Genomic DNA, 26,726 nt, shown 5'->3' with positions numbered 1-26,726 from the left:
AAAGCATGCTATCTAAGGGAGGTAAGCAAATTAAAAATATTTAGGATTATGTAAAGTGGGTGAAACTTTATGCAGTTACCCGTATAATGTAGTCCTTTGGGGGAAAAAACAACCGCACAATTTATTGAAGACAAGATCATAAACCATCAAATTGACAGAAATCAAGCATGATAATAATGACTCCACTCCATTTCCTTGAATTGCATTGTTTTGGACAAGGATCTATGACGTTATATAAATAAAAAGGCTTTTAATTAACTATTAGGGGGAAAACAACGCGTTCATTCGATAATAACCCGCTTTAAAAGTGTAGTTCATACGTCATACTTCGTGGTCCTCTAAATCGTCGTATGATTTGCAGAAACGTAAATGCGCAGTTTGCATCTGAGGCCTGCATGTTATTTTTCCTGTGCTCACGCCCTCGCCTGGCTGGCAGAGCCGGCTTGTCGTAGACAGACACCGGCCGGTAAACTGTAGGGCACGCCCCCTCCTCTCTTCCTCCCACATTACTTGGATTAGGAAAAAAACATGACTGACACGGTTAAAAGAACCAATCAGATGCTGTCTCGCCGTGGATGCGTGCCAAAGTGTAATGTTTATGTACTCATCGGACCAATAGGATTGCGGCAGAGGGGGCGTGGCATTGGTTTGGAGGAAAGAGGCAAAACAATCTTTTATCCTCCGAACCGGGCGGCTTTTTGGATATGCGTGGTAGCTGTGGTGGCGGCGGTGGTAGAAAACTTTATATATAGTCTAGAATAGAAGTAAAACAAAACAAAACAGACAGTTCCTATCAACTCGCGACAATCTTGATAAATGTATCTAATTCCAGCAATTTGCACTAAGATCTATAAAAAGCCGGTTTTCTCTCTTTAGTCTCCAGTCGCACTGTCTGAATATGGAGTCTAAATATATTTTCGAGAAGTCGTCGGTTGGGACAAGGGTCGGCGGTGCGGATTTTAACTGCCGGGTAGGCCGCTCTGTGCTCCGCGACACCCGGGTCCCCATGATGGAAAAAAGCAGCTCCATGCCGGCGTACACACAGGGGCCTGTCCTTTACACATTTGTAATGGACGGTGGCTTAACGGCGGAGGTTAAAAACGAGAGAACCCCGTCCAAGGGAAACGGGGTACCGCCGGGTGGTCGAATATTGCAGGACATGGAAAAAGTAAGTGCTGTTTAGATGGTGTGCGCACGACTCTATTAGCCGTCAAAAGTCGTCTGTACACCCAAGTAACTACACAGACAATGTCGAGCAAGAAGGGTTAACCTGTCATGTTGCTGCATACTTTTAAGTTTGACAGTTTACGCCGCTTGCCTGCGCCGCTCGTGCGTTTTAACGGTAGCAACTGCGATGCTGACACGAGAACTACTGTTGCAGGCCTAATGTTGTTTTAAATAGTTTATTTGGTCATGACAGTACAACTGACTTATAAAAGCGTCAATCATTTCACCCAACTGTTGAAACGCGTAGTCCTAAGTTTCTGCGTCTATCATACCCGCTTTAAATGGCGGCTCATTTTATGTGCAAAGTTTACAGAAAAAGGGGGGCAGGGACTCCAAACTACAAGCGACAAGCCCTACCCCTCCCCCCACCACTTCAGGGTGGAGCTACAACGTGGGCTTCCTGGCTGCAAAACAGGGCCCGCCTCAGACGCTACAGAATTAATGTACTTGGTCAGACGGATGTGATGATGTGCATGTTTCAGCTGTTTGTCTCGCAGCAGCATTTTGTTCTCATCACACTTTGACGTTACGGTACATAGGTGTCTTCCTGTGTCATTTTCAGCAAGTATTGGTATCTCGATGGAGCGTGTAATGAGATCATGTCATATTTGTCCCTGCAGCATTGAATACGTGTAGATGGTGGATTTCCACACGCTTCATATATATATATATATATATATATATATATCAACAGTTTATTTATGTAGTTAATCGCTGTAACTGTTATTATTTGTTGGCAGATGCCTCCTCTTGAGCATGGAGTCACTGTAAGAAGGGGTGGGGAAGAGGCATAGGTGATATGGGGAAAAGATCTTGAGTGAAATATGTTAAATTAATATACTTCATGTAGGCCAACCAGGCTACATGCTACATGCATTTCTCCCACAAAAAAATTGGTTTTGGTCCCAATTTATTTTTGCTTACTCGATCATTGTCAATGATTGATTTTTTTTTTTTTTTTTTAAGAAAGAAAAATGTGTTAAAGGTTGGAGTGAACAGTTTTTTTTAGGGGACATGCAAGAAAATATTTGTAAAATGCTTTTTTTTGTGACTGTACACCTGAATGATAGTCTTCTTCAGAGTTGAAAGTTTTTAAAAAAAAATTATTTATTATTATTCTTTTAGAAAGACTAATGGCCAGTTGGCAGAAAATTAATTTGCAAGTGTTTTGATGAGTATAGTTTTTTTTCTCACAAAAATTCCAATTATTCCCCGATTTTTAATTTCAGATGTGAAGTGCCCTCCTTCTTCTTTGCTATACTTTGTGACAACGGATAAACGTTGTCTGGCTGTTGGACAGACGAACACTGCTTGAAACTGTTACTACTTATGCTGTATGTGTAATTAAGAAGTAGGATTTTAGCATTCTTCAAGTTGAGGGGAAAGAACAATAATCTTTTTGTGCTAAATCAAATCTTAATATTAAAATGATGTGCTACTCAACGTATTATTTCGAATGTAGTCTTACTCCTAACAGGCTGTGTAATGATAGACTGACATACGTGGGCTTTTTGTTTCATTCTCTAGACTGGCCTCGGGGACCAAAGGGACAGTGGTTCCACTGGGATCCTGAAGAGGGCCAGTCCAACTCCCTGTCCAGGCGTAAATGGACAGTTGCCAGGCAGCTACATGCATTTGGACATCAGAAACCCAGGAAAACAGGCAGAGCTGGCCAGCAACTTCAGAGCAGCACAAGGGCAGAATGTACCGCAGGCAGAGAGACAACCCCACCCCTCCTCCCACATCCCTGTCCCCAGAAACAGGTATGGAGACGCCGGTGACATTTACAGCCATGGACTTCTCCGTCTTCAGTGTTATTCCTTGGGTGTTGTGCTTAAGTGAAAGTCACATCCGCTTTATGTAATTTAGGGATTTGATATGATTCAGAATTTGACTTTGCATCTCAACACAAACTTTGGGCGCATGTGTAATCAGTCCATGTGAATCTGGTGCACACAAACTGTCAGACCCATTTTCATGTGCATAGTTCTTGTGTCTATTAACCCTGAGCCAGAGGATCATTTGGCACTGAAATTGTGGTCATGAAAGCAATCAGTGCAGGCAGTTTTTCTACTCAACTCTGACTTTTCTTCCTTAAAGTCCTAACTAGAAGAGGAGTTCACCATCTGGCTACAACTGTACAGTGGTTTGTGCATGGATGGTGTGGGGGCGTACTGGTTAACTGACCGCATGTTTGGTTTTCAATCCAGAACAGTTTCGAAACACTGCGCCTTAAGAGAGCCAGAGCTTGCAACGAGGGCCAGGATTGCTCAATAACTTGACCAAAGGAAAAAGAGGAGGATGGAATATTTTTTTTTACCGATAAGTCGGATAACTACATTTGGGAAAGTTTTTACAAGTCAGATAGCTGTGTGCTGACTGTTTGAAACCCTAATGCTATCTTTGTTGACCTACTTTTGACAGACGAGGCTAGCTGATGTATTATGTGCTGGCTGTATGTCAGGCAGGAAGATGAACTTGAGTGTTTTGTTCGCGGTGCAGTTTGCTTTTGCTACGACTGTTTCACATCGTTTCCAGGCGCAGTAGCGTACATGATCTTCTGAGGGTAAACTCCACGAGTATACAAACTGTTTCCCACAGAGTGAGCAGAGCATGCATCCAGAGCCAAGCCTTGTGCGCTGATGAGTGATTATGTAACAATAAAGAGGACTGGGAGAGGCTGGACACGGTGCCCAAGAACCATTAACCACTTCTTACTCAGCTTTTGGTTACTGTCTATGTCAAGTAAGCGCCTGTCTGTCAGGCACACCTAAGCAAAATGCCTGGTGGCGGTTCAGTACAGAGTAAAAACACAGTAAGCACGGAGTGAGCTCGGCAGTGGGTGGGGTTTTCAAACACCACACTCGGGGGTTTAAACACCACACTCCTCCACTTCCTTCTCTCAACACATGAATTTCACGTGCTGCTGGTCATGAAGGTTGTGAGTGAAAGACTCAGGGATGCAACCGATGATGCTCTGAAACCAGAAGGTTCTCCGGTCTGCTTCTTTGTGAGGGTGTGTTTGAAAATGAATTTGTGAGAGTATACTTTCTTAGTCACTCAGATTTGAGAGTTCTCTTTCTTCTGCACGTCGATGGCTATCTGGCCCCGCTGATACCACAGTAAAAACAAAATTCTGAGTTGACATGACACGGGCTGAAGGAGGTTGCATAACATTATATAACCACGTGGTCATATTAGTGACACCTGCATTGATCTTTCAGATTAACTGCCTGCTTTTACCTTGCACACATTTGCGTTTGTTTTGCAAATGGTGAAAGGCGCTTTCGTCTCTAACAACCCAACAGCTTTCTGAGCTTTCATTCACCTATCTGGTTCACTGCATTGGCACCTGAAGCACCCTCCAAGAATGTTGCAAACTTTTCAGTTGTTTGGTGTGTAAAAACCGATTGAAATCATGAAAAACTATTATTAAAAACTTACCAGGGGCCCAAAAAGATGTTTGTTGTTGGCCAAAAAGTCCAAAACCCAAGATGGAAACGCCACTGGACATACTAGTCCCAGTTAATGTTTTGTAAACTAAGCAAACTGGTGAAAAAATGAATTCACAACAGTTGCGGACTGTTTTTCTGTTTGATAAATTATTATTTATTGAATTATCTGACCCATTCTAATTCTAATAATGCTTGCTAAAGTTTCTCGGGCTCGTTCCAGCTCTGTCTGTTTACCAGATGTGTGCAATGTTGTATTATTCACAAATTATGAGAGCAGCTTGTAAAGAGGCTCTAGTTGCCACATACATCCATTTAGCACAAAGTTGGTTTGGATTGTTTTTATTGAGTAACAGACTTGTGCCACAATGTGGGACTCTTATTTTTCAAGCAGTGGAAACACTGAGGGGATTGTGCTTGAAATCCCACTGAGCATACATGTATCTGCGTATGTGGGTGTGTCCAACAGTGCATTCTGTAGCAAAACCCTTTATTTTCATTTGCACCCCAACAGCTCAGTTGATGCCATCACCGAGCCACTGGATTAAATGTGTTTAAAGGGCCGTTATTGCTCTGCTCTCTGTGTGTTTTACACGTGTGGCTTTGTCCGTTGCGTTTTGCTTCTTTTGTACAACTTAGTACTTTTACACCTCGGTTTTGTTGGTTTGCAAATGCTGCAAAGTAGGTCAGTATCCCTTAGGCAAGCCTGGGCAAAGATCTCTCAGGATGAACGAGGAGGAGCCAATACACCCACTCACTCACATGTGTGCATTCATTGAAAGACAGTAAAAGCTGGAGAACATAATTAAACACTCCCGCTTTGTCAACTGCACCTCTATGCGTGCCCCTCTGTCGCGTCTCCTTATATTGTTTGATCAAGTCTTTCTTTCACCCACACCCTAAAGCATTCGACCGGTCAGTACTTATCAGCGTGGGATCCAGTAAACTGATAACGGAACAAATATCAGTTAGAACGAGCCAAAGGAAGGAAGAAAACAAAAAAAAAAAAGGGAGAGAGAGGTCTGACGAAATAAAGAGAGGAGGGGACACTTTGTTTTTATGTGAAAAGCTTTTCTCTTATCTGCTCTTGGTCAGATACACTGTCACCATAGTTGGCGAGCGTGAATGGAAAACACTGAATCGGCATAAACAAGAAGTGGGGTGGGGGGGCTTTGTTTTTTAACATAATTACTGACCAGCATTTGACTCCCGTTTGCAAAAGACCAAGCAAGCGGCCAGGATGTAGTCAAGTCCACCACCTTTCAAACCCGCCTCCCGATCCCTTCCCCGCCAGTCCTCTGCTCACAAAGGAGACATTACAGTCAGTTGTTGAAGGTCAGAGTCAAAGGAGCAGCTACCCACCCCCCACTCCGTTCTGGTCTGGGATGTCTAACCCACATCCAGACTGCTGACATTGCCCCCTGAGTGAAGAGCAGTCCGCTGCTTTTCAGGTGGTTGCTTTTAAGCATTTGCCATAACCATTTCACATGTCAGATTATTGGTTGAAAAATGACTTTGGAGTTCGGTGCTACGTTTTCATCCGTTCTTTTACTCTTTATTTATTTATTTTCAGACTGCGAGAGGTTAAAGCTTTGGCTCTGACAGGCAGGGGTGAAGGGTCATCCCCAGTGAATGGAGTTATGCGGCAGGGGGAGGGGGTCAGATCAGGATGCAAACAGGCATCTGGCATGTCTGGTAGGTCAACCGCAGGATCTGGGTTATGAGCTGCGCAGACGATTTATAACCGCAGTAGATAGCAGACGGCTCATTGTTTGAACACTGACGCTTTATTATCTCCCGACTAAGAGGTGTCCTATACCTTTTTTTTTTTTTTTCTTTTAAATCAAATCTGTGTTTTCAGGGTCAGCTTTGTGGCGAGCTTTAAATCAATCGTTATTTTACGCTAATTATGACCCCTTGAAGGAGAGCCAGCTATTGGGCGAAATACGTGCTCCGTTTCCTTGTTTCTATGTGCGTGTGTGTGTGTGTGTTTACAGAAGTCCAGTTAATAGTGTGATGCAGCGGAGGAGAAGGCCAAATCTTCAGTTTCATAAGTCAGGAGGAGGGAAGGACGCACGAAAGAATGTTTTCTGAAAATGGCGCGTTGTTGCAACAGTACTGTTCAAAAGACAAAGTTAGAAGTAGTTCCAGTGAATAATGCATCAGTTGTATGCAGATTTTTGTGTGCACTGGTTTATGCTGCTTAATGTTTATTTCTGCATCCTTAGCGGGATGCCTTAAGGAATAAGAAATAAAAAAAAGAGCAACACTTATCACAGGGGAAGGAAACTCCTGTTGCGCAGGTCAGGCGCTGAAGCAGTAAAATGCTTTATCGTCCGTTCAGCCACACTGATCGTTACTCACATAAGGCCTCCTGTTCTGCCTCAGTAGCATTTAGAGTCAACTGTCATTCCTTCTCCCGAGTCACTCTTTCTATCCTACTACCCAACTAACTCCTCATGCCAACCAGCAGCTGTCGTGCACCGTTTCCTCCCCAGTCCAGCTTCTGCTGCCATTCCTTTATTCCATCCCTCCCTTGACTTTTCTTTATCTATCACGCAATTATTACCACTCCCTTAATATCCCTACCAGCTGGTTCTTGAGTTAGTGGCATGCCTGTAAACACACTGCAACAAGACTTACAGTGAAGTTTGCTCTCATTTGGGTCTTTGTTTTTCCTCCTTCATGTGTTTTACCTGTTCCATATGTCCTACTTTCCTTTTTTCTTGGCCTTTTGCCCTCTTTACTTTTGTCTGAAGGAGGACCAAATCCTCCTGAGATCCACAGAAAGTGAAGCTCCCATCGCACAATATTGCATCTCTCAACAGAAGGATTTATTCCACATTCTTATAAGGGATTGTGGAATTTTTGATTTTTTTTTTTAATCCAACACCTTTATCGTACAATTCGTGGGTTATTGTTCAGAATCCACGACCTTTCGATGCCCATCCATTTATAAGTTTGTCTCTGGAATGTTTCGTGTTTCTTTTTCACAGAAATTGCAAACCGTGACGCTGACACAAGCCATGGGTTACTTTTTGATTTAGATGTTGACCAAGTTCAAGAGGTTTATTGATCTTAAAATCATACAGACTAATAAGATAACGGAATGTATGATTTAAATGTACATTGATGTTGATTAAGCTAGCCTACCTATTTAGTTATTTAGTGTAGATGATTAATCAGCGTAACACAACAAGGACATTTTCTGAATGCTCGGTTTAATGTTCGTATGCACTAACAAACAACTTTCAAAACTGGACCCTTGGCTGCTGATGTTACCGCTGTGTGTGACATAGTCTATTGTGCCTCCTGCCGAGGACACCATTGAGCCTAGATTAGGTTAATTTAATTTGAAACCGGTCAATTGCAGCGAGTCCGATATGCATTTGCTATGAATCGTCATTTCAGAAGTTCGCTTGAAATTCGCTTTGGAACTGGATGAAAATCCATCTTGTGATTGTTTTCAAAATTCATCGTAAGCTCTGAGTTTCAGGGGTTTTGCTTTCTCATGCTCTCACTACATTTCTAGATAATATCCTCACATGGGAGAAAAAAAAAAAAAGAAAAAAAAAAATGCTTTTCACAACCCGATCATAAGTCATCCGGGTCTGATGACAGGGGGGTGGAATTCAGTCCAGAGTGCAAACAGAGAGACTACTACGCCTTCCACACTGCGACTTGCAGAACCGGTCAGTTTTAGTTGTTTTGTGTTTTTGTATGAAGATTTAGTGCTTATTGCCTTTACATATTCTCTTGGCTGCTTTTATTTAGTTTTATATGTCTATCATTCAGTTCTGTCAACAGCCTTAGCGTCCCTCTCATCTGCTCCACCATTCCCAATTCTTTATTGTCTTGCTTTGTCACCCAGTAACCAATGAAATGCCACGGTCACCTGCTCCTTACTGTGGCAGCGTTGCACATGGACAATCATATCAAGCTGCAAGCTCTCTTACTGCATCCTGGAAAGCTTCAGCTGTCTGTGATCTCACTTGTAATTAAAGAATTATTGACATCCCAATCATTTGGTTTAGTTGTGAAAAAGCTGAAATGAACTTCTTTCATTCCAACTAATTTTATGTTGATACAGTTAAGTAGTGTGGCAATTAACTTCAAAAAGCCAGAGTCTTAAAGGGATTCAGTAAAAATCAAAGTATGACGCAAAAGCCTGAAACCATCGCATAGATTAAACATCTTCCCTACAGCTAGAAACGACTTAAATTAACTTGAAATACATTTCAAAGATCTAGCTGAATAAACAAATTTACACCAAAAAAAAGCATGCCACACCCAAGCTGCAAAAACCAGTGGGTCCAGTTCCTCATAAGGTCCTAGAAACCCTCTATACTGTGTGTGTGTGTGTGTGTGTGTGTGTGTGTGTGTGTGTGTGTGTGTGTGTGTGCTTAGACACGATTGTCCTTAGAATAAGGCTTTTGTGGGCCAGGATAATGACTTATCCTCGTGAGCTTGAACAAAAGATGCCAAAAGACAAGATGAGCAATCTAGCATCTGCACAAGTGAACAGGCTTGTGTGTTTCCCTTTTTATTCTTTATCCAATTTCTTTCTTTTCTCTCTCTCTCTCTCTCTCTACCTAAAACTCAAACACACACACACAAATTCACACAACGGTCCTTATTGGGACATTGTATTGTCCATCCATTGCGGACTGCCTAAATGATATTTTGCTGCATTAGGACTGGGCTTTGGTCTCCTTGAGGACTACTGGTTTACACAGGAAAAGGTTCTAATAAGAAACAAATAAGCACGCACACATAAAATGCCTTCTGAGGTGGCAGTGAGATAGTCAGATAGATAGATTTGCCAGTAGCGCAGTTGTCTTCTCACCTTCTGGCCATTGCATCACGTGTGAAGATGTTTGCTACGCCCTTTTGAGCCAGTCGGCAGTACAGAAGACCCTGACACATTTTCAGTGATTTTTTTTTTTTTTTTTTTTTTTGTTACCTCGACAAACGACAACGATGGATTTGAATGAAAGCAGTTAGGATTCGATTTGAAACGTTTATTCCCATTTCATTTCAAGGGGTTTAACAAAACTCGTGCATTTGCCTATTAGGTATTACAGTTATATGACCCTAAAGAGTCTTAAGGTTGATTTAAAAAGTCTTACATAACACACGTACATAAAAAAAAATAAATAAAATAAATTTGATTGCCCCAAATTTAGAAGGGATTAGTCTTTGAAGTCCTGTCACTGCCAGAATATCTGGCATACAGTGCGTGTCTGTGCGTTTAGAACACACTCCGATTCAGGAGACGCAGACAAGTGAAGTGAGTTGAGCACTTGTTAACGACGGCGTTTTGACGCTGAGATCCCATCAGCCCCTAGCCAACAAGATGGATAAACTGCTTCTCCTCGACAGAATGAATATGGACTGTAACAACTCCCTTTTGCCCTGGGCCCAGTGAGCACTCACCAGACATCAGTGCCCTTTCCAGACATGTAATGCACTCCTCAGTCTCTTACAGCGATGGCATTCAGTTATTCAGACCAGTCACTTTCGCGTCAGTGTTTCTCGCACTTCGTTCAGACATTGCCATGAAAGTGACAGAAGAGCCACAGTGCGCACGTGGTGTTAGACATTCGCATGAGATTGCACGATAAATCAAACGAGGCACCTCACTGAGGTCCTCCTTTTGTTACAGTATTCACACAATTGTGCCTTGGTGGTTGTGGGAAATATACTGGAGCTAGATGAAAGCAGCTTAAACATATTTTCTGTTTTCATTCTATTGAACAGTCCCTGTTAAAATCAGGAGGGTTTGATTGGTTTGTGATCTTTTCAGCGGTGCACACACCGCTTCCACTGTCGCTGCTTGGTTTTTAAGCTCTAGCAGCAGTTCAGACACTTCTGATCAGTAGTTTTCTTCTCTTTTGGGGGAAAAGAAAAGACCAGGTCCTGCAGCTACTTATCTTACGTTAATCCATAGAGGATGAAAATGCTGTTGTTTATTCATGCAGTTATACAGTCTGTTGGATTCTTCTCGACAGCTGGTCAGAAGCCAAATTATTCCGTGTCTCAACTGGTACGTAAATGTCAGAAGGTCTGACCTGTTCAGATTGCCATTGCAAAATGTTAAAAAAAATGCAACAGGGGGCTAATTCACTCACGACACAGACAAATTCAGTCGCCGTCCGATTAATGGAAAGTGACGCATGTCTGAATGGGGCTTAAATTTCTCATGCCTCTCTTACCCTAACCGTCCCACAGATTTTAGGCTCTGATCGCTGTCAGGATCATCTGCTCCCAAGTTGCTGACAGGAACTAAAATCTACTAAGCCTTTGGTCAAGGCTTTAATGACACGGAGCAATGAGCAAAAGCTGGAATTACAGGCCTGCTTTGACTGCACTGATTGGAGTCTACACTGACAATGTTTAAATCCAGGCTGAAAATAGTTCTATTTAGCTGTGCATATGACACCTGAAAGTATTTTATCTGCACTCTTTGCTTTTTAATTAATTAATGATTATTTTAATGGGTTTTTAATTTCTTTATTTTATTTTTTATTTCTTTTTAATGATTTTATGTAGCTGTGAAGCACTTTGAATTGCCCTGTGTATGAATTGTGCTCTATAAATAAAATTGCCTTGCCTTGCCTTACCTACATAGAAAAATACACTGTTACACTCAACATCTGTTTTTGGGAGAATGTGCGTGTCGCCTTAAAGCTTTTGCACGTACAACAACAATAAACCCTGGTTCACAGGAAACTGCAGACTACCTTGTCAGGTCAGCGACCTTGTCGTCATAATGAGTGAAACTCAGCATTTCATGATGGCTTTGGATTCCAGGTTTCAGGCACTCCGTGACTATAAAGTATTTGCATCTGTGCGTTCCAAATTGAATCTTCGTTTCAAAATGGTTCATTTGTTCAACGACATTGTAGTCTGGGAAAATGTGGCATTATTTATAAATGGCTGTAAAATAGTTATTGAAATAGTTCCATAAAACCTCTTGAATTCCACTTAAATGTCCACACTTTAACTCCTATCATGACCGTTTCATTTGAAGTCCAAAAGACTGTCACTGTCTAAATACTTATGGACCCAGCTACATGAGGTCACTTCCATTTAAAAAAAAAAAAAAAAAAAGTGACTTCTTTTTTTTTTTTTTTTTTTTTTTTTTTTCATAAATATGATTTTCAGCTGGTTATTCTTTGTATACACACTGGACTCCGCTGACTGCTGCCAAGATAAGGTGGAGATTTCCATCAAGGGGAGGGTTACAAAGTATCCCTGCTTAACCTTAGTGGTGGCGGCTTCCAGCACCAACATGCCATTGCACAAAGCACTGAGTGTGTGCGAAGCTGTTCACTCAGGTGCAGAGCAGAGAACCGATCACCGTCCAAATTACCTCAATAACGCTCAGAGCTTTTCCGGAGCATGGGAGTACTTAGAGGTTTTCATACACTGTTTACTCTCACTGTCCACTGATCAACTGCATATCCGCCCACACTGGATTTTCCTCCAAAGATCCAAATGGTCACATTTTTTTCCTTGTTGTTCCTTGTTGCTCAGATACAATGGACGGTAGTGTAGTCTCTCCAAGCATGGCATATTTAATGAAATTTGCCTTGTTTGTGACTTTCAAACCGAGCGCAAAGATCATCTCCAACAGCCCGGCGACCGACAACGTTTGCTGATGAGATCTGATCCGCTAGAATCCAGTCTGAACCAAGAATCAACATCCTTGGTCTCAGCAGGTTGTATTTACGCTGCACTTTGTTCACCATGCTGTCATTACATCATGAGGAACAGAAGGAAAAGCCAGTCCAGAAGAAATGCAACAACAAAATGTAGTTTTTTTCCTACTTGTTCTATTTTCCACTGTAGCCTTTATATCAGTTTATCACTTTATTTTGCTCTCATATACCTGATAGTCACAGAAAGACTCTAAAGTACACAAAGATTTTCTAGATTTTTCTTTTATTTGCGGCCTTCCTCGTATGTTTAACACATTAGAAATAAGTCGGATTTTACCCGTTGAAAGCTTTGATATCGTATCGCATATTGAGATGACAAGAAATAGAAAAAAGATGTCGGTAGTCGTGTGGGACTTAAACCTTAGAAGTATCTACTTGAGGTGCCAAGTATGTCAAAGTATGCATTCCCTGCATGTAAGCCCGAATGATGTGATACTTTGGTCTTTCTGAAATTTGGTCAGATTCAAGTCTCATTAGCTTGTCAGAAGGCTCCAGTCTGCTGTCCAGACAGCATTACCCTGCCCAATCATTTATGTCCTTTATTCCAAGTTAATTTCCTGATGTTTTAATGAACAATACTTCAAGGAGTACTACAAGGATAAAGTACCACAGCCATCTTTGCACCCATGTTCAGAGAGGCCGGTCTTAGAGCTCTTCGACCAGATGTGACTCTTTTGGTACATACACAGCTTTGTGCTTCCATGCAGATGTAAATTTTGACTAAAATCACACTCAGTACCTTCCAAACCACACTATACCACATGAGAAGGCATACGCTGCGCAGCCTCACAGTGACACACACCCCAGACCAAGCTCACGCTGCCAGGCACCAGATTGAAAGATAAACGCTTGTAAAATCGGCACTAAAAATCGGCACTTTTATTAGTTCTGTTATCAGTTCAGCCACGGATGGGGATCGTGGTGAGTCAGACCTTGAACTAACCCGGTTATACACCAACTAGTTATTGCCTTTTACGGAATCATTGTCCTGAAAGAATATAGTCGATTCACTGGGCTTTTATATCCTTTGAACCCTGGGGTCGATGTAATGAGGGGTACTTCTCTGTGCTGCTGACAACGGAGCCGTTTGCATGCGAAGCTCGCTTAATGCTGTGACTGTGACATCAGAGCTGTACAGCTGCACAACTCACCGAATGGCATCATTTCAGACCTTGCCAGGTCCAAAGTAAAATTGGTCTTTCATGTCTTTGAGTTTCTGAGTCGATGGTCACTTTAGATATCCAAATATATGCCCTGAAGCACAGACGGAGAGATCTTATTTCCATAATGCGTGTGTCCCCTGTAAGACTGATATTGAATATTATTCCAACTTCAATCCTTCAACAATTTCTTGCAACATTTACACAGACCCTTAGATTAAGTTTGACAGTTAATTTCTAATCTGTGTTTTTGAGCGGGAGTTGCTGAAACAATCTTAAACAAGGGTCCACTTACTGGCCCTGAGCTCGCTCGTGTGTATTTGATACACGGACACTTTAGCCCCACAAGACGTGAGTTTTTCTGGGTCAGAGCTTTGTCTGGCAAGCTCTCCCTTCTCCGTATTTGTTTGGATCTGGCCTTGTTTGAAAGTTGAGCAACTCTCTCAAGGGGACTGACCAAATGCATCAATTTAGCAGTCGTTCTGGTCCAATTTAGTTAAATAGAATAATAGAAAACCTTACATTGACCCAGAGTCGGGGTGTAAACCTGCGACCTCAGTCAGTCACAGGTTTCTGCCTCTCAGCTGTTGTCTGGAGGGCAGACACTCAGTTTTATCATCTCTCCAGTGTCTCCATGATGTGCTCTTATTGCTTCCATTTATCTTCTAAGTATCTCTTCACTGGCATTGTGGGATGGAATAGTTGGAATATTCCTTTCCTTATTCTCAGTGGTGTACCTGCCTTCTCTTTTATGAGAAGGCATTATGGTTTGGACAGATTTGAATGGATTTTTAGACACAAGGTCAAAAGATTGCTCAGACTTTTTTTTATAATGTTTTTTTTTATACTAGTCTCACTGCCTAGTGCAGCAAGGCAGGGCCTGTGAGGGGTTGAGGCTGTGATGATATTTTGTTAATTAAGAACTGGAGCAGTATCATAAGATTAAAGGTGCACTCACCTCTGAGCTGCTCATCATAAGAGTCAAACGTGCCCTTAAACCGCTTGTTAAACTCACAAAGAGGTGATTTACTGCGCAGATAGAGCCTACGAGAAAGTTATCAACCGTTTCTTGTTAGCATACCATTTGTAAACGGCGCTGACTAACAATGACAGATTAATAGTTCATATTGATTTAGTACAGTGAACGATTTCCATGTTCTAATGAAGCTCATTTTTGAAGCACGAGGGCCTCAAGTTCACCTCAGCGTTAGTCGGTTGCATCAGGAGTTTGGAATCTGTTAGCCAGCTGATATCGTTCTAAATATTTCTGCAGCAGGGCTACTCGGCACGGGACAAATATTTTCTGTTTTTTGACTATTTATGCTACTGTTATGGGCAGATTTACCTGTAACTCGAATTCTTGAAACAATAGGAGGCTCCAGGTTGTAGCTCCTCCCCAGCCTGGGACTATGCGTTCCTCTTCTTCCACCTCATCAGTTAGTATATTTTAATCAAGACACTTTTGAAGGCAAGTAAGTGATTCACAATCATTATTCGTTTCATTTTACTAATGGTCATTTGAGAAACAGAGTAAATTATTTCCAGTGCTTAACGGCATGTCTTGTCCTGTGAATATATAGTAATGACATATACTGTATGTATAATATATAGTTTTGTACGGACCCATCCACTGCTAAAGCTGTGTAAGAATCGAGTGTTCTGTTACAAAATGCATTACTTTACTATCATAAACACTTTCAACCAGCCGCGGCCGCTGTATTTGGGCAGGATGGGCAGAGCCCCGCCTTCCACACCCCAACCTTTCTTTTATAGATAAAATATAGATAATTATAAATTATAGATAAAATATTTATTTCAACTTCAATCAGAGTGGGAATCGTATTACACCATATTGTGGCTTGTGACGGACTTTGCGAGTGGAATCTGTTTTTATTTTCGCTGAAATATAGCCTACCTTCAGTGTGGCTGCTTAACGTTAGATCTATGGCCACTGGCCAGGGCAGATGCCTGGTCTGCTCTCAGCTAAGCCCGGCCCCGCCGAACTCTCGAGCACATTCTACCAATCAGAATCACTGTAGGCCCCTACGTAGCATAATATCATGTTACATTTAGCGCGCCTGTATAGATGCTATTGGGGCAGGTGTATGATCTGCCCTGGACATGGAAAGGACTCAAAGGGTTTAAGAAATATTACTCCGCCCATCTAGCCAGTGGGAACTTCAGTGCCGCCAAATTCCCCTACAAACTTGTTGGATAAAACGCATAACTATGTCAGATTTGATGAAGGATATTGGCTGTTTAATCCGGATTCACGTTTGTGGTAGGTAAAGATTTTACTTTATAGTTGCTATCTTACAAAGTTTAAGTGGTTGTGAACGAAGTCTTTGCAAAATGGGAAACTGGGAGTGATTTAATGAAATATCTTAGCTTGATGAGCAAAGCAATGTTGAGACAGTAAACAATGTGTTGACAGCTTCGTACATGTACAGTAGGTTACTTGTCTGCTAGCTTAGGTTGGAGCACTGTCGGCGTGTGTGACATGAAGCATTTTTCGGGAAAGGCAAAAAAACACGAGTCCAGCAAGGCGCATCTGAATTGTGCCATGAAATTAGCCATGCAATGCTTTGCGACAAGTTTCCCTCTAATTGAAATGTAGGCAGTATTAATTCCTTTCACAAACTTTCTCTTCGCTCATTTTCACGTGGCTTTTGTGTTTGTTTTATGGCAGACTTTTATGCGAGTGCGCCCCCCCCCCGCATATGGTTGCTCATAGACTATTGGCCTATTGCGAATGCTCCATAAAAGCTTGCATTTTGATAACGCAGATCATCTGCCCCGCCTATTTTCCAGACGACGAGCCGCTACTGCTTTCAACACAGCAGCCTTCAAAGAATGAAGAGCAAAGGTTTTATAGCTTTGTAATGATTAACTGGAGGCTTTTGTACTTCCTTTTTTCCAAGCTCCAGTTTCCTCACTTTTTCTTTCTAGAGAAACAAAAAAAAGATACTGCTCGCTTTGTTTTAATGGCCGGAGTCTTTGTTGGTTTGATGGTGCCCTACAGATATTTGGCTTCATGAGCGTAAGCAGAGCAGACTGGCTTTGGAGCAGCATTGGTTTGCTTTCACAAAACACAGGAAACCAGGCAAAGGCCTGCTCTGGCTTGTGGTGGCAGTGAGCAAATCTCGGAAGCAGTCGAGAGTGGGAATAAGAAATAAAGAACGAGGAACAAAATATGAGCGCGAGTGCTGCAGAGAGGAAACCAATCGCAGCTCAAGGCTCTCCTCCATTTTCATGTGTCCAATTGTCATATTTCTATCTATCTTCTCCTTTTTCTAGTTTAAGTTGAGTTGACGTAAGCTGAGACGACTTAGATGAATTGTGCTCTCTGCCTAACTGGAACATCGACGTATCAAACTAGAGGTTCATTTCTTGGCTGTGTGATTAATAAGACTCAAGCCAAGAGGGGGAGTTTGGTTTATTCAGGCGCTTGAGAATTTCATTTGAATGAATATCAAGAGAAGGAGAATGTGAAGAAGGAAAATATTACAGCCATTTGGTTGACTCATGTGTCTCAACACTAGTGAAGAATGACATGCGTTTTGATAAAGAAGGTATGTTTTCAGAGGGATGGGTCATCTTTTTTCGTCCCTCGTAGGGCAAAAAAGGAAAAATTGGGGATGAAAACTAAAGCCACTAGCAAAAGACTACCCAGCATTCCTATAGCAACGGCATAGCTTGTAGAGAGTCGTGGCAAAAGTTGCTATAGTTACCAGTCAAACTTTTTGCATGATGTGACAGCGAGGGAATCAAGTATGGCACCTTTTTCAGCCCATAGACACAACAATTAGAAATGTCTAGTAGACCATTGCTTAATTGTACATGTGTCACTAAATGAATGAATGATCCACTTTGATTTTTGGATGTCGTGGCCTAAAGTGGGGCATAACTTATCCCGAAGACATTTTTACCCTTTAATGTCCTCACTGAGAGAAATTCCAACATGTTTTCCTTTTTCTTTAGTTGCAGTGACAGCTCAGGCAGGTGTACTTCCACAAATTTGAAAATAACTCACAGTACTGCTTTGAAAAGATTTGCTTTACAAAATGACAGCGCGCTCCATTAAAGGGTTAAAGTTGGGCAGAGCTAAATGTGCCACCCGTCTTTAAGTCCCTAAACCAATAGCCGGTGTAATTTGTGGGTTTCACACTGCAGACGTAATAACCTGCACTTAACCTCATATCTACCTATTTTCACAAGGTATGTGTATGGGATGCAAGTCGGGTAGTGTGTCACCAGGCATTTAATTGGTTTTGCTGTGTCGACATTTTTCTCACAGAGGAACGTGAGAATGATCTTGAGATGGCATGTGCAAACCATTGAATAACTCTTATTAATTGAGGTTTGACATGTGAGGCCTCTGCTACAGTAAAATCAAAAAAAAAAAAAAAAGTGTATGTAAATAAGCAGTTTATGACATATTAAAAATGACACCACAGAGGGAATCATGCCTTTTGCTCCATGTGTATCCCCTATTATTTGCCCGAAACAAAGCTGATGTTTGTCCTTGTCCCCTAAGGCCACAGGCTGCATTCTAGGATCAAGAGATGGAAAGAGAGGGCTTTTTGTACTAGGACTGAATAGCCATTACAGTCACAACCCACGTTAAAAAGACACAGATCTGGCCTAGCAACCTCTCCCTCCCCATGGGGGACTTGCATAAGGGGCTACATGTGCACAGACAGATGAGTAAATTCTAAAGATGCATGCACAGGCATTTGTGTAAAGTGACAACACCATTTGATGGCAACCCACATGTCCATGTCAAAGTTATATATGTGGTCACTTTTAGAATGCATCCTAAATGGAGAAGATGATATACAGCATATAGAAATGTGAAACAGGACAGTTAGAAGGAGACGGAGTGGACCGAGGCAGGGGATCAGAGCTGCAGACATGGTTGCTTTTGTTGGGTCAGGAGTAGACAATTTACTGTCAGTCATTACCATCTGCTGGCAACAAGGCAGGGAGATGGAAGGAGGAGCAGAGGACATTACAAAATACTGAGGAGTGGAGGTAAGATGATGGAGGACATTGCAAGATTGAGAGTAGGTGAGACAGTCATCAGGACTCTACAGCATACAGGCTTTCATCACTGGCCTGGTCAGTTCTAATGGCCTCAGTAGTCATAACGTTTTCCCTAACATACAGTTTGATCCGTTTCTTTACTTTATATGTGTGCATTTAAATAGTTTTTTTTTAAAAGCTTTTATCTTCTGCATATCTTTCTTTTGTTATGATTTAAGATGACGCGCAGTCACTCATTTATATCAACAGGCCACAGGCAAAACTGTTTTTACAATATTCTTTGCTTTGTCCGTGTCATCCTTTCTAACTTTGAGCTGATGAAGACGATTGACGCAAACGTGAAACCAGCCCTCCTGCATGCTTTACATACAGAAACACACAAACACCCTGATGCCTGTTTTTGGGGATTGTGCTGGTCACATAATTACTTTGCATGAATACGTGCTATTTATAGCAACTGCCACTGAGCCAAGTAGATGACGAGGGATTATAGTTGGTGGTGTTCAGTCCCAGTGGAAGCTAGAGCTGTTTTCACACATGAACACCGGAGATGTTCAGGATAATTTGGTTCGATCCTTTTACAGCAGGAGATGCGTTCTCGGGGCTGGAGGCAGGGGGATTGCTTGTCTGGAAGAGGCAGCGTATGATGCAGAATTTACAATAATTGGGAGCGAGCAAAATGTAGCATCAGCAGAAAGGACAGAATCTCACCTGCACGCATGCTCTCCCACACAATGGCAGCAAATGCCCCGGAATATTTGCATAATATTTGTCCCAGGTTTTTTCAGGGGGCAGGATGGAAAATCGCGGCAAGAAGTCCAGAGCCAATTTGCGTCCTCTCATGACACACATCTCTAGAACCTGTTGTTTTGAACTGATACTCAAAACAATGAAATCTTAGTGCTGCCCAGCCCCATCCTTTCTTTCTGTCCCTTTTTCTGGTGATCTAAAACTATTTTCATCCAAGTGGCCAGCGTGATGCAGCTTTATTTCCTGGAAAAAAAGACAACAACGCATCTTGTGTGTCGTCTATGGCTTCAGAAAATATTCTTCGAAATCTTGTCTTCTCTGAGAACTACTGTTACTGTTTGGGTTTGGAAGATTGTTGTTAATGTTCAAAGCTTCCACAAAAAGCCGTTTATAGGAGAGGAAGTGTGAGGAGTCTTACACGCTCGTAAAAAGCTCTTAAAAACTGAGCATTGGCTTTGCCAAAAAGAGGGAATACAAAAAAAAAGACTTGAATCGAAAATGTTGAAACTTAGAACGGAAGAATGAGGCAGATCCATGGCCAGAAATTAATAAATTAAATAATAAAGACTCTAAAACGCACAGTAATGTAATCAAATTGAGGAGCTAGAGGGAGCTTGCAGCACCCAGAACAGCAAAGATCGATAAGACAATTGATCCGGTGTCCTGTACTTTCACTTAACAACATATCAGCCAAACTGTCCCAGGTTATGAATTATTCTGACTTATAGAGATTTCTCCTTACGCACCAAGACAATGTACTTTCTACATTTCTTTTTTTGTAATATTGGATTAATAAATGCTACTGTTATTGTGGAACTATTTGTCCATGCAGAGTATAACTGTGTTGTGAATCCATCTCTATCCATACTCCAGATGTTCTTTTATACCCAAACATGTTAGTGATGTTTCCCAGGGGTCAGCTAATTTTCTCTTTGGGGACATTGAAATGGTTAATTGATGAGATTTTTTTTTTTTTTTTTTTTGCATTTCTGTAAATATGTTGTGCGAAACGTTAACTCTGGAACGTTTAAGTATTAGCAGATCGCTGCGTTCAGGCTTCTCGTCCCAATCTACAGTCCATCCCGACTTTTTTTTTGGACTCTTGTTTCTAGATAAAAAGCAGAAAAACAGAAGAACGGCACATTTCACACGGTGTTGGATTTCAAGTTGTTTTCAGGTTTTATTCATTTTGTGGCAGTCGGCTCGAATGTTAAGTGGGCTTGTTCAGAGTGCAGTGTGTGTGTGCTGTAAACCAGGCAGATCCTGGGGGTTTCTGTTAATCCGGTAACTAGAGCAGAGGTGGTGTGTTAAATATAGAGGGAAGGCCCTGTTGCCTTCCCAGCAACAGCAAAGAGCTCACTATCATGGGTGGCGGTGCCAAGCAGTAACTTGCCAGCATCACCACACCATTTGCAGTATCAAAGTCCAAATGTCCTCACAGGACCTCCTGTACAAAACTACTGTGCTACAAGTTTTCTTCTGTATCTGTATCCAACTGTACCTAGCAAGAAATTCTGCCTTGACTCATGATAACTTGGTAAGCCTCGGATGAAGTGGTGGTCATCTACAAACCTTACCTGTTCATAGATGCACACATGACAGGGCACACATTACTTTCCAACTTTTCCCACTCTGAGCTTGTTGTTGCTACTTGCTTCTTGGCTTGGCTCAAAGCAATACGCTTTGTATGGGCCTGGGCCTGGCTTGTTGACTTTAGCTGGCCCATGTGTTGCGCTTTGCCAGAGAGGAGTGTTCTTGGCCCAGTCAAGGCCTATGCAAACTGAGGGAGGGAGGGGAGGGAGGAAGGTAAGAGTGTCTGTGGGTGTGAGAGACTAAGTGTATGGTTCTGTTTGTGCTTCTACTTAAATGTGCTGAATTCTACACGGACACACACACACACACACACACACACACACACACACACACACTTGGATACAGTAAAACAGGGTGAAGGCTTCCCACTTTAGGTATAGTACATGTCTCATAAAACGCATTTGTCAGTGACGGTGCTTGTAAATTTAACAGCTTTAGGTAAGAATGGTGTCCCTGCACCTCGTAAAATCCCATTTTTAGCACACGTTTAGCACATATTATGGCGCATGTTAATGCGACTGACATATTTATAGTGCCATCATTAAATTTACTGCCTGCTATACATGTACCACGGATGTACTGCTCTTGTAAAAATCCACACTCGTGGGGGTCAAAAACCAAAACCCAACCCCACTACCCTCCCACACGCACACACACATACATGTACCACACACACACACACACACACACACACATACATACATGACACACACACATACATACATGTGCCACACACAGACAGCCCTTGTTGATGGCAATCTCTGCTCTTCATTTACTTCTTTGTGGGCACCAAGTAAAGGCATGCCCGGTTGAACTTCGTGCAAAATAAAGCCTCTTCAAGGAAAATGAAGATAGATTAACCAGGTACCATTGTTGTTCTGCTCCTTTTCCCTGTCCTCCACTCCCACCAAGTTTAAAAACGCCATAGCTATTTTACGGGCGGGCGAGAGGCGATAGAGAGAGCAGCGGGCTGCGTCGTTTAGACTATCTGCACGCGCTTATGCGCTCATCGGTCTACAGTGATGTACAACAATGGTGGGGCTGTTATCAATCTGGGCAGGTTTTATGATGGCAGAATGTGGCAGCCATCTGGTGTAAACACTGATATCAAACTCAGTCTGACTGAAAAGTAGATATGTTTCACTGCGTCACTGTACAAGTCAATCTGCAGTTGGCCCCTTTGTGAAAAAATGTGGAAAACATGCCTATGTGTTGTTTTGCTCATCACACGTGCACACTCATGCACCCACAAAAGGCTGCACCAGCTGTTGTGAAACGATGGAGTGTGGAGTATCACAAGTGTTCTGGGAAGCTGAGGAAGGAAAATGCTCAATGTCAGGAAATCAGGCTGGATTGGATGGAGTATTATTGGGGTCTTGTGTGTTTACACGCATGTGCGTGTTAGAGAGGGATATGAAAGTTTGAATTATCCCTGACTTCAGCTAATAGGCAAGTTGTCCTTCCAGTTTTTTTTTTTTGTTGTCCTCTTATCTGTGTCACTAATGCACACATAGACTCAGCAAAAAAAAGAGACAGGCATGACTCTTGGTGATACACTATTAGTTTCACACACCATAACTAGACCCAAGGAGCGGGAGCAGGACTCTTAACGCATATTTAATAGAAATTAAAAGCGCCATTTCTTTACCTCCTCAGTCTAGCTGATAACATGTGGTCTATGCTGGCAATAAGATGAAAACAAACGGCCTAGAAATGTTATTAAGAAACAGACAGAGGTCCATAAATCATAAGTGCGTCCCTGGTTGGCCCCGCTTAGTGCTGGAAACAAGGCTAATGACTGAAACAGGACACGACTAATCTTGTTATCTCTTTATCTCATGTCCAGACTGTTTGTGTGTGTTCATGTGTATGTCTGTGGTATGAATATGTGTGTTACCCGCCTCTCTTCCGGCCGTTTTAGCTGCGGTGTGGATATTATTATTTGCTTACCCTGATTTTCTCCCTGTTGGTATTTTATAATTATGCATAAATGTTCTGCCAAGTGCCCGTATTGCCTTCGCTCCTCACGAACACACAGACGAGCACTTGACCCTTGTTTTGAGATCTTGGAGAGTAACACCAAAACTTTTTTTTGTTTTTTTTGTGCAGAGACTGTATGTCTCTGAGAGAATTTTTCCATATCTGGTGCATTCCGTTGTGATCTGTTTGCTCCCAATCCACCACATTCTCATCGGTGTGGAGACTCGGCCACTTTTATAACTTTTATAACTTTTATAACCTAGAAAGAAGTGACTTTTGTTTGTGCCTGTGTGCGCAGGTACACGCAGGCTTGCTGATTTAAAGCGCACTTCTGTACATGTTCATGGACTCCAGAGTGAAGTTTTGAGTTGTGTGTGTGTGTGTGTGTGTGTGTGTGTGTGTGTGTGCACGCACGCACTGAGGCTCACTGTGGAACTCTGCCAGGGCTTAGGGCTTGGCTGAGAGAATGCCTCAAACCAGTTTACTCTGGTTGTGTAGTGGAGAAGTCTGGGGGCGGGACAAGGACCTCTTAAAGCTCCAGGCTCTGTTTTTCTTAGTCTCTAACTGATTTTTGTGCATTTGGATTTGTATGTATTACATACATGGCTCATACGCACCCCACCTCACTGCTTTTTTTCACGACTTAACGTGAAAGTTTAAATCGGTTCATGTGTGCACAAATGAGGGGGTGACTTCTTGGCCCTGCCTTAAATAATTTCCCCACACATTTCCCTTTCAAGGACAGAAACAACAGTGGTGAAGATTGCCAAGTAGAAGCAACTGAGAGCATCGGTGTGTGCGAGGCAGATGCGTTGGTTGGCATTTGCAGGATGATTCAGGTGGCTGTTCTGTGACCGTTTTATTTGCAGGGTGCAGGAGCACGCTCCTTGAGCTCGCAGTGCATGTGCAATGCACGTACGTGAGGGCTGTCACTTCAGGTGAGCAATGCGATTTAAGATGAGAGTGGACAGCTCAGCATGGGGCATACTGAGCAGGAAGGGAAGAGAAAGCAAAAGTTTCACAAACCGCGCAGAAGCACACCACAAAGCACTTTCACTTTTTTTCATTACATCCTCGTATACACACACAGGCACATAAATTCAAACAGCGAGTTGTTTCAGACGACTCATGGAATTGTTCGTCTCTCTCTGCTTTTGCAACTTCTTCGGTTTGTTTCATTTTTCCAGTTTTCATCCCTTTTGACATTTTGCGAGGTTGCAGGCTTTAAAAGTGACTTTAAAGGTTTAAAACACTCTGATGCACAGTGAAACAAACAGCTGTGTAATACCGTAAACAAAGTCGGTGTTTTTCTCCTAATGCTCTTAATCTCTGTGTGTTTTTCTGTTTTTTTTTTTTTCTTTCCAGGAAGCCTTCAGGACATGCTGATAAGGAGGTGATGGCTGCCACTGTCCTTACCTCACTGTCCACATCCCCATTGGTGCTCTACCCTTCCTCTGCATCCACAGGTAACACCGCTGCCTCCTCAGCTCCTCTCAGAAAGGCACCCACGGCACTCTAAGTGGGAGCTGCTCCATTAAACACTGACTCATCCACTGTGTTAAAGAAATCGTGGCCATTTACTTTGAATCATGCCGATGCTTACTCACTGTCAGCTCTGTGAAGCTGAGGAGAGTATACATTGCAAATCACATGATGTTAGTTTACCTTGACACAGACTGAACTGCTGAGTAAATGTGCTAACCTGTGTTACACAGTGGAAGAGTTGTGCAGTGTTATTAACACCATTCTCTTATCTTCAGATACATGCATGTTTAGCCAAGCCCCAGGATGTTAATGGTAGCTGTTGAGACCCGACTATCACCACAGTTCTTTTATTTGCTTCCAGAATTGCTGTGGCTGCTATTACCATGCCAACTCTGCCAGGCAGTCAGTTTTTTTATATTTCTTTTCATCTCAGTATTAAAGAGAAGCAGCACAAAGAAATTTGTTTCCCAGGAACGAACAGTTTGACAAAGCTGTATTAATTGGTACAAAGTAGAAGAAAATCAAGCTTTGGAAGCTTTTGTTGTAGAATTTGGCATTGATTACAGCTTATCAGGGGATGCCGTTAGTTTCTGAGGGGCTAGGCTTTATCGAATGCTTACGTGACACCAGATATTGCAGAAACGAGATGTCGTTTGATATCTCGCAGCTTGGTGGAGCTTTATGAACATGTCTGTGAAAGGTTGCCGTATGTGAAAATCTAGGGCTCCTTTTTTCCCCTTTTTTTATGTATATCCCCAACAGTTTTTATGTTTTATGCAGAAAAGTTTTATACATAACATAACATTTTTAACACAACCATAAACAATACAGCTAAGAAATCAAGAAGTCAAACTGCAGCAGGGTGACACCAAACTCTTTGAGCCGGCAATCTGGAACACTGTTTATCTAACTTTAGCTTTTATTTCCACATTATTAGCCGTGCAATAACATTGTCCCTCCAAAGGCTCGTGCTATTTGCGTTTTCCTCTCCCCTTTCGATTCTGATGTGTTCGTGTCACAGCTGACTGCACGCTTACCTCGCCATGTATCTGTTCTTCTTAGTCACACAAGTTTTTCATCATGGCATGCAAAATTGTGATGATGAAGCTGCTTGGTGATAGCACAGAGTGACGGCAGACCCATGGTCTGCAGAGAGGCTTGCACATCGGTCGGAGAAGAAAGACAGTAGAGACTCTCACATTGAGCCCAATTGAAATGATTCCACTCGTATAACAGAGCGGAGTAGAGCCACAGTCAGAAATGACAAAAAGAACTGGGCAGAGCTGCATTAAAAACACGGATTTGTGTGATTTTTATTACCTTGGAATTAGCAGTTTGAATTCATAGAGTTGCAGGTTTGGCCCCTCCGCCATGTCGCATCACCCTGTTACTCCAGGAGCTCAGAATGGACAAAACAAGCTGTGACTTTAGATCACGCGTTTGTGTTTTTCACCGCCACGTCACCTTTTTCTTTAAAATGACCGGAAAAGTGAGCAATTCAGTTGATTGGAATTCTGTTTTCGCCAAAACGTGTCGCAACATCCCACGCATTTGGCATTTAATCAGCGCCCGCAGACAGACTTTGAGGGTTTGTGACATGTTCTATATAACACCAATCTCAACACTCTCCTTTCAAATCCTGCGTTAAAAAAAAAAAAAAAAAAAAATCCAATCTCTTCATGTATGATTTCTGTAGGTTGACATTAAAAGTTACGCTTTGGGGATTAGTTATCCCCATATTTGGAGCTTAGATGGGTCTGGTCATTGTGGTGACACGCAGTCCACTCCAGCGTCTTTGTAATTCCAACAAAATTACACTCGATCTTTAGACGCATTCTTATGTGTTTTACATATTCATATGACTTGGGATTAAAGCTGCAGTCGGCAGGTTTTCAAAATTGCGAGTCTAAAGTCGGAAAATTCGAACTGATACAACTTTCAGGTCCCTCCCCCAACCTCTAACAAGCTCCGAATCGCCCCCCAAACCCCTCCCCCTCTGTGGACGAGGTTGTGCACGTGAGTTCACACCAGTGTGAGCGCACACAAGCTGCGGGCAGACTCACGCTCAGCAGCGTGTGCACAAGCTGTGATTGACAGGTAGGATTCCTCCACCCTAACTTGATTGGTTAAAAACAGCCGGGAGCGCTCGGTTTTTGCAAGCATGATTACAGGCTTCAGAGGGAGCTACAGATTTCGTTATTTTTCCTAAACAGCCTATTTAATATTCTACTTCCAGAATCCCATGACAGTTCAAGCTAATATGACTAAAAAAAAGTTGCCGACCGCAGCTTTAAGCTCCATCTTTTTCT

The 26,726-nt window shown here is 42.3% G+C and overlaps 1 protein-coding gene across 2 annotated transcripts in view; it reads left to right on the top strand.

Annotated features, from left to right (window-relative positions):
- The first annotated feature begins 667 nt into the window (after window positions 1–667).
- slc2a4rg (SLC2A4 regulator) overlaps window positions 668–26,726 on the top strand; it is a 39,021-nt gene continuing 12,962 nt past the window's right edge. For both annotated transcript variants that reach the window (XM_075474684.1, XM_075474683.1), the window contains exons 1-3: window positions 668–1,168; window positions 2,755–2,990; window positions 24,298–24,398. In XM_075474684.1, coding sequence (XP_075330799.1) covers window positions 899–1,168; window positions 2,755–2,990; window positions 24,298–24,398 — 607 coding nt within the window. In that variant the 5' untranslated portion in view covers window positions 668–898. The remainder of the gene's footprint in view (window positions 1,169–2,754; window positions 2,991–24,297; window positions 24,399–26,726) is intronic.

Source organism: Odontesthes bonariensis, chromosome 10, assembly GCF_027942865.1.
Source record: "Odontesthes bonariensis isolate fOdoBon6 chromosome 10, fOdoBon6.hap1, whole genome shotgun sequence".
Taxonomy (NCBI): Eukaryota; Metazoa; Chordata; class Actinopteri; order Atheriniformes; family Atherinopsidae; genus Odontesthes; species Odontesthes bonariensis.
Note: the sequence above shows the minus strand (reverse complement) of the source record. Positions and strands in the feature narration are given on the sequence as shown.